The sequence below is a fragment of the Lepidothrix coronata genome, unplaced genomic scaffold (assembly GCF_001604755.1).
Source record: "Lepidothrix coronata isolate B3197 unplaced genomic scaffold, Lepidothrix_coronata-1.0 Scaffold268, whole genome shotgun sequence".
Classification (NCBI taxonomy): Eukaryota; Metazoa; Chordata; class Aves; order Passeriformes; family Pipridae; genus Lepidothrix; species Lepidothrix coronata.
In genome coordinates, this window is record NW_016690448.1 from 212,205 (window position 1) to 220,829 (window position 8,625).

General features: G+C 59.3%; 1 protein-coding gene across 8 annotated transcripts in view; it reads left to right on the forward strand.

Moving 5' to 3' along the window:
* The window catches only part of ARAP1 (ArfGAP with RhoGAP domain, ankyrin repeat and PH domain 1), a 35,927-nt gene extending 34,632 nt beyond the window's left edge, over positions 1–1,295 (forward strand). For all 8 annotated transcript variants that reach the window (XM_017836034.1, XM_017836030.1, XM_017836037.1 and 5 more), the window contains 2 exons: positions 439–476; positions 659–1,295. In XM_017836034.1, coding sequence (XP_017691523.1) covers positions 439–456 — 18 coding nt within the window. In that variant the 3' untranslated portion in view covers positions 457–476; positions 659–1,295. The remainder of the gene's footprint in view (positions 1–438; positions 477–658) is intronic.
* The last annotated feature ends 7,330 nt before the right edge of the window (positions 1,296–8,625 follow it).

Consider the following 8,625-nt stretch of genomic DNA (forward strand, 5'->3'; position numbering starts at 1 on the left):
TGGGACACGGCCATGCCAGCGGGATCCCATTGCTGGCATCGGTTGGGCATCACCCAGTGGGCACCCAAGGGTGCCCCAAGGACAGAAAGCAGCGTCCTTGCTGCCCTGGGACTTCCCCCAGGCTCAGGTTTATAACGGGGCAGCGGCGAAGCCCCCCCGGGCTTTGCTGTGGGCTGTGCTTCGCGGTGTGCGTGTGCTGGTGTGGTCTGGGAGAGGGAACCAGCACACCAGGGCTCCCAGGGACAGTGGGAGAGTGTGCCCGGCCATGGAGCCAGCATGGGGAGGGGTACTGGCACCCCAGCGACCCTGGGGGGACCATGATTTCCCTTGGTGGGGGTTTTCCCTGTGTCCCCCTGGGCACCACGCTGCCAGTGATGCCCAGACATGGAGGAGAGGAGGCTGAGGATGAAGGGTGACCTGTCTGCCCTCTGTTCCCAGCTCCTGCGGAACGTCTGAGCTGGAGAACTGACATGCCAGTGAGTGTCCTCCCCTGCCCACACCCCCTACCCAGACCTGGTGGCAGTGGGAGCCAATGGCCCTGCCTGTCCTATTGCCACCCCAGCTTGGGGACATGGCACGGCTCCCACAAGGTGGGAGAGGGATGGAAGTGGCTTCCCCCTCCCCTTCACAGACCCTTTGCTCTCCACTTGTGCCGCAGGTTCATGCCCAGGTGGGGCAGCCCTCGAGGTCCTGTGCCAGCCCCGCACCCCGGCCCCTGCCGGGGGTCCTGCTGCCTCTGGAGCCTCCCATGGCCTCTCACCTTCCACCGCGGTGACCCACGGGCAGCCAGGAGTGGAGATGGCAGCGAGGCCACCCACCCCCCGTGGAGCTGGGCTCAGGAGCCATGGCCAGGCAGCCCACGGGATGCCAGCCCCCTGACCCCACTGCCTTTGGCCACCACTTCTTCTCCCAGCTCCGGGCAAAGAGGCAGAGCCCGGCTGGGGGCTGCAGTTGGGGGTTTTTACTTTTCCTCCTCCATCCCCTATTTTTAATTCCTTCTCCTCTAAAACGACAAGGCAGGTGGGAGCTGCCTTTACGGTGGGATGTGGGACCAGCCCTTCCCATGGGACGCAAACCTGGCCATAGGCACCAGTGTCCTCATGCTCCCGTCACTCCTGGGGAAGGGTCCCCTCCGTGCTGGACAGGGCAGGGTGACAAAAGCCTCAGCATCCCCCCCAAACTGGGGAGGGGGTGCACCCGGCCTCTGTCTCCCATCCACCGGGGTGCAGGTGGCAGGAGCAGTCCCTGCTTCCTGCTGCTGCCTCTGGACAATATTAAAGGTCTTGAGAAACAGATTGGAGGTGTCTGTGTCTGTCAGTGGGGTGGGGGCACCAGGAGCTGGTGACCCTGTGGGTGCAGAGGGACAGCCCTGAATGCATCCATTGGGTGCTTGCCAGAGGATGGGTGATGGGGCCCTGCAGCGTGAGGCACAATGGGCACTTCAAAGCCAGAGGTTGGAGCGGCCTCCTTGGATCGTGGCAGCCCTGGGAGTTCCTCCCCACAGCCCGTGGCTGATGCCACGCACTGCCGCTGCCTGCCAGCGCCCGTCACCTCGGAACCTGCCGTGGAAACCCCTCGAGCTCCCCCCGGGGATGTGGAGATACAGGTCCCCAGGGACGCAGAGATGTGGGGATGGATGGATGCAGGGGGCTGGGAGCATCTCTCCCCGCTGAGTTGCCTGCGACAGCCCTGGGTGGGGGTGTCCCCCCGCCCCCTGCTCACGCTGAGCCCCCCCGGGCTGTCGGTGAGTCACGCGTGGGAGTGGGAGGGTTGTCAATCACCCGCAGGCACTGCCAGGTGCAGGATTGGGGACTGGGGATTGTGGCAGCGGCGCTGGTGGCACCTGCAGCGCTGGGAGGGGTGGAGGAGCCACCCAGAGCGACACAGAGGGGAGGCACCTGTGTCCCCACTGCCCCCAGAGACCAGCACCCCTCAAGCCTCACCTACACCAGTGGGTGGTTTGGGTTCCTCCTGGCTGTGCCAGGGTGAGGACCTGGGTGTTGGGGAGTGGGGAAGAGCCTCCACCAGCCCTGACTCCATGACCCCTCTCCCCTTCTGCTGTGCCAGGCAGTCCCGTGGGGCTCCTGGTGCCCAGGGCTCTGCGGGCAGGGAGCAGGTGCCTGGCACCAAACCCCAGGGAAGTGCCGTGAAACACGGCTAGTGCTCAGCTTTGTTCAGATACTAATCCATCAGTCTATCCATCCACCAGTCCATGCATCCATCCATCCATCCATCCATCCGTCCATCCACCCATCCATCCATCCATCTGTCCATCCATCAATCCGTCCCCTCATCCATCCAACCATCCGTCCATCCATCAGTTCGTTCCCTCATCCATCCAACCATCAGTCCATCCACTCATCCCTCCCTGCCTCTATCCCTCCCCCTATCCCACCACCCATCCCCCTCAGCAGCCCTCCTGTCCCTCTGGCCCTGTGATTGTCCCTCTCTCCTCCTCCTTCCCACTCTCTCACCACCAGGACACCCAGCACTGCCCTGCTCAAGGAGCTGACCGAGCTCTTCCTGGCTCCCAACCAGCTGAGCTTCCATCCAGGGCTGGGTCTCCCTCCCTGCACACCCCACCAGATGGGGGGCTGAGTGTGGGTGCAGCAGCAGGATGCTGGAAATCCCTCTGGATCCCACGAGCATGAGGTTTGGGCTCCCCTTCACTTCCATCCTGGTTTTTTTTGGAACGGATGGGCAGAGAGCTGCTGACAGCCCATTAGAGGGGGTCCAGGATGCAGTGGTGATACTGGGGCACCCCTGCCCTGACACCCCCCAGCCCAGAGCAGGCAGGGGGGGCCGGGGTGCTCTGCAGCACCAGCAGCACTGCTGCACTGAGCTGGTGCAGTGCTGCCCTGCCCAGGGGTGAATCCAGCCGGGAGCCCGTCACTCTGGAGCGGGATGGATGGGGCCCCTCTCCAGCTCTCTCTATACATAGCAGTGAGGAGGCGAGCGCCATGTGACACCCCACACCGGCGAGTGATTAATTGCAGAGACATTTACAAACAACTTAATAAACCCCAGCACGGGGCGGGGGAGGGGGGGTGTTGGGCACGTGAGGGTGTCTTTTGTCCCCTTTGCAGCCACCGGCTGGGATCCCACTGGGACCTGGCTGGGACCTGCTGCCTCTTCCTGGGGTGCTGGAGCCCTCGGCACGTGGCAGAGCAGGAATTGTCCTTGTCCTTGCCCACGGTCTGGTGGTGGTGGGAGCATCAGTGACCTTGTGTGCCAGACATGGATTCGGTGAATGCCAGCCTTGGGTCATGGTGATGGTGCTGCCATTCCTCTTGTGGGGGGGAAACCCCACATTCACCCTCCTCATTTTGGGTAGTGCCAGGTAATGCCCAGACAGCCTGGTGTGATGCCACAGTCGTCCCATGGCACCAGTATGGGATGTCTCCACGGGTCTTCCCATGCATCTGTGCCCACGGCAGCTCAGCCCCCCACTCCACATCCTGCCGAGTGGCTTCTACCCCTGCACCCCCCTCCCCAGTAATGAACTCAGCAGACTCTCAGCTTCCAGGTTTAATAGAGAGCAGCCACGCTCCGGCAGACTTTAAACCAGTCATTATTCTATCAGCGACCCCATTAAACTGTCACTGGATTTTTCCAGCCTTTCTCCCATTATTTTTTACTTTTCCTTTCCTCCTGCCTTTTCCCCATCTATGTGATGTGTCTGCCACCCCACTCGGGATGCTCCCAAGGGGTTCACCACCTTCCTCTGCCATCAGTTTATCCATACAGAAAATGGGCTCAGGCTGGGGAAAGAACTGGGGAAACCTGCTGCTCCCCATACTGACATGGGGGACCACCCCTCCACTTCCAGCCTGGCCAGAGCAATGGGAAGGGGCTCTGGTTGGTGAGGGTGGGAGAGGAGAGCCCCTGGGAGGGTTTTAAGAGCAGAAAGTGGTGGGGCAGAGGAAAGGCCCGGCTGCTTGAAGTCTTTTATCCCTGGCAGTGCTCCCCCTGCTCTGCCTGCTCCCTCCTCCCTCCCTGGCAGCCACCCACTCGCCACTCCAACTTAATAAGAAAAATAAAGGAAATTTAAATAACTAAACAAATGTCGGGCTGGTGGAGGGGGGGAGGAGAGGGTGCAGAGGCGGGTTGTGCCCAGGAGGGTCCCGTGGGATGGGGGATCTGCCTCTCCCAGTTCCCACGGGATGCTGGCAGTGGGGGTGGCGAGCGTTTGGGGCTCGGTGTCTGGAGGGAATTGAGACAGTGTTTGGGGAAGGGTGGCTGCCCTTGGCTTGGCAGGGCCAGAGCTGGGCAAGGAGACATGACCAAAGCAAGGTGGTGATGGGCGGCAGAGGCAGGAGCCAGATCAGGATTTTCCTGGTTGGGGGGACCTCCTCAGTGGGAACAGGGACCAGTGGGCACAAGCAGCTGCCAACCCCCTGCCCAGCAGAGGCCAGTGGTGTCACTGCATCCCAGAGCACTGGGGTCTGGCACCTGAGGAAGGATGCTCCGACTGGTGGCTCTTTTTCCACTTCTGTTGCATCGCTGGCTCTGAGGGGGAGCTGGGTTTGTCTTTCCCCATTAAGCAGACCTTAATTTGCACTTATTTAAAAATAACGGAGCTTTCAATCTCTCCGTTAACATTGGAGCAGTGACGCTCCTGGGTTGTCAGCCCAGAGATATCCCTGCTGCATCCCTGTCTGGGGCTGGGCACGGAGCTCAGGGAGCGGGATAGGATCCCCAGGGAGGTGTGTGCAGATATATAGGATTGCTGACCTGGCACCACGCCGGCTGCTCTGTGTCCCCTGGGGGACAGCCCTGCTCCTCTCCACTCTCCAAGTCTGATTGGGATGGGGAGAAAGGGGGATGAGGTTTCCAGGGATAGTGAGTATCCTGGGCTGTAGAAGGGTCAGAGAAGGGAACTGAAGCATCCCTGGAGCATCCCTGGAGCATTCTTCCCCGGGTGGAAGCCGCAGACAAGCTGCAGACAGCCCCAGTCATTTCTCTTAGTGAGAGAAGGCAGTGAAATCCCTGCAGAATCCATCTCCTGGAGCCCCGCGGGGAATGACCACAGCGCTCCAAGCAGGGACGTGGATGTGCCAGGTGTGCTGCAGGCTGGGCACCCATCCCCAACCCAGCCCTACACCCAGATGCACCCGAGTTGGGGTGCAGCCTCAGAGTAGCAGGTGTGGCTCTGCCCAACCACTCGTGGAGGATGAATCTCAGGTGGCATCTGGCTGTGGGTCACCAGGACTCCAAAATCTTCATTTCCTCTTGTTCCACCCCTGGGAGGCTCCTGAGGAGCCCATGCTGGGCTGTGACTCCCGTGACACACACGTGTGCATGAGCCTGCCTGCACGGACACGGCGCGCCTGGATCTGCAGCTCCACGCGCAGCCACACATCCAAACGCACACACACGGGCACTCAGGTGCACACACGTGTGTTTATCCCACCCAAATACGTGCCCAGGTGAGCAGCAGCTCCATGCACACATGGCCCTGCACCCCCTGAACGATGTCACCCCACTCGTGTGTGTGCTGCCGCTGGAACAACAACGAGCTTCGGCTCATTGACGACAAGGAAGGCTGCAGGTCCCAGTTTTGAGTGTTCACAGGGCTCAGGCCTCGAGTCGAAGGAAAAATAATAAAATAAAGAAAAAAATAAGAAAAACAATGAAATAAGGGAAACCAGTAAAACAAAGGGAAAATAATAAAAACGTAAAGGTAAACCTAAAAAATGGCTGGGACTTTACGTATCAAAAAATACAGGGAAAAAAAAAAAAAAGCTCTTTGAGGAGAATCACTTCAAATTGGCTATTTATCGGCACAGCATCCTGCCGGGAGGTTTCCATGGCTACCTGGCAGCCAGCAGCCGGGGCGGCAGCGTGCCAGCCCCATGTGCCACACCGCGCGTCCCCGTGGTCCCCCCCTGGGGACGAACCTTTGTACCGCACCCGTGCCTGATGCTGCGGGTGTTGGGCGAACCCCAGCGCCCTCAGCCCTGCTGTGGGGGGCTGCCCCCAAAGGCCAGACCCCGAGGGTTGGTACCCACCTGGGGGGATGCCCGAGGGGCTGGAGGGTGGCAGTGGAGGCGCGCTGGGAAGGGGGTGCCCTCGCAGAGCCCCCCCTGCGTGCTGGCACGGCTGTGATGGGATGACCAGAGGGTGGGGTTATCCCAACCAACATCTCTGTGCTTCTGGGGAAGGACTGTCTTGCTTTAGTGGGCATGGGTGCTTGGCCCACAGGACACGTGGCATATCCATGTCTCTGCTCCAAGGCCTGTGGTCACTAAACTGTGGGACTCCAGGAGATTGCTTCCACAGGGAATTCACTGCCTTATCCTGCTGGGAAGAAGTATCTGAGAGCTTGTTTGCAGGTGAGAGAGCAGAGCTGACCCCCCACCTGGGAGGGGGCGATGTTCCAAGTCACTTCTGCAGCCCAGAGGAGCACCGAGTCCCTCCCATCACCCCTGGAAATCCCATCCCTGCTTTTCCCCACCCCAAGAAGCCCTGGAGCACGGTGGAGAGCAGGGCTGTCACCCAAGGGACGGATGCTGCCACCTGGGCAGTGGCACTGTGGGGACGCTGCTGCAGACTTTGGTCTCGGGGATGTATCGGACCGTGGGAGGTGGGAAGCGTTTGAGGGGCAATGAGAACGGGGCTTGGAAGGAGGGGACAGAGGGTCCCCCCAGGCCCAGCACTGGCCATGAGCGCCCCATCCCCCTGGCTCAGCACCGGGCAAGGTCACCCGTGTGACGTCCTGAGCGCGGCGGAGCCGGCGGGTCCCTGTCCCCTCCCGCAGCCGGCTGACAGATGTGAGCAGGCAGGGGACGCCGGGAGAGGCCGCAGGGCAGGCTCGGTGACAGGCGCTGGACGGGGCTGCGGGAGCTGGCACCAGCCGCCCTCCTGCTGCCCTGTCAGTCCCGGGGGCTGCAGGGGTGGGGACCGGGGGGGCTGCTGGGACCAGCCTGCAGTGGTGTGATGGCTGACCCAGGTCTGTCGCCCTTCCACCTCCCCTTCCCCATCCTTACACCTCCCATCCTTCCCTTTCTCTCCTACCATTTCCCCTTCCCCTTCTCTCCCCTTTCCTCTCCCCTTCCCCTTCTTTCCCTTTCACCATCCTTCCCTTTCCCCTTTTTTCCCTTTTCCTCTCTCTCAACCCCATTTCCAAACCCTGGGAAAGCTCTTGCCCCCTCAGGTTACCCAAGCTGTTTCCTGGGGTGTTGTTATGATACGGTTATTAAAATTATTAGATCGATGCCTCTGCCTGAATTAAGGTGCAAATGAGACCATGTGTCAAAGTCAAAATGTTAATTAACCATTTCAGTCTCTCATAGGTGTTCAGGAGCTCCATCCCAGAGCCAGATCCTGGCCCTGCCAGCATGGGCTGTCCCAGGGCCTTGACTGTGGGTGCAGAGCTCCAGCACCTTTCCAGCTAGCATCCAAACCAGGATGGCTCTGGCACAGGATGGGTGGGCACTGGTGACAGCGTCTCCCTGGCATGGGGATGCAATGGGAATGCTGCACCCTGACAACCCCCAAACAGCTCCCTGGGACACCCATCCCCACCCCAAAATACATGTGGGGGGTTTGTCCCTGCTCTGCCCACACCACGGTCAAAGCTGTTGGACCTGTGGATGTGNTCCCTGGGACACCCATCCCCACCCCAAAATACATGTGGGGGGTTTGTCCCTGCTCTGCCCACACCACGGTCAAAGCTGTTGGACCTGTGGATGTGAGGAATAATTTTCCAGATCACTGTAAATTTCTTTTCCTTTTTTTTTTTTTTTCTTTGAGAACAGCTTGTACCGACCTTGCAATAAAAACAAGGCTTCGGGTTCCTCTGTGTGTTTTTTTCTGTTCTTTATCTGTTCCCAGGATAAATGTCAATGAAAATGGAAAAGCTTTTCTCTGTTTCGCCGTTTCCCTCCCTCCCTGAAAGAGTCCTCATATTTGAGAGGGAAAATGGTGGAAAAATCAGAGAGGGACCCCCCCCCCCCAAAATTGCTGAAATTGAACTTTCTCATGGATATTTCTATGGGTGTGGTAGGACCGGGAGGGATCAAACAGATGTGTAGATGTGGCCCTTGGGGACGTGGTTTAGTGGTGGGCTCGGCAGTGCTGGGGGAACGGTTTGACTTGATGGTCTTGGAGGGCTTTTTCACCCTTAATTAATCTGCAGTTCAACGATTCAAAGCAGGAATCAGCGTGGCTCGGACCATCCCGGGAAGCTGGGCTGGGTGTCTCCAGAGGAAGGAAGGTATCTCCTTGCATGCACAGCATGGGAGCTCACAGCTCTGAGCGTGATGTAGAACCCATTTGCAGGGAAAGGATCCACAGAGCAAATTGCTTTGTATCAGCAAATACATCTCCATTAGCGCTGGAATTGGTATCCTGCACAATGTGCACTCGAGGACAAAGCCCGGCTATTCAGAGCTCACAGAATTCAATCCTGTGGCTGAGGAGTCTCAGCAGAAGGCAAAGCAAGGCTTGTTTCATATTCACGCCACAAATATCGGTACGAGGGCACAGAGCTGGAACGCTGCCTTCGGAACGCTGACAGCACCTCGCCTCCATGGAAGTAAATAGAGACATGCAGCCTGTGTCAGTGCCCAGTGCAGGATCACCAGCAGCTCTAGCGAGGAGAAGCAAGAGAGATTTGTAGGA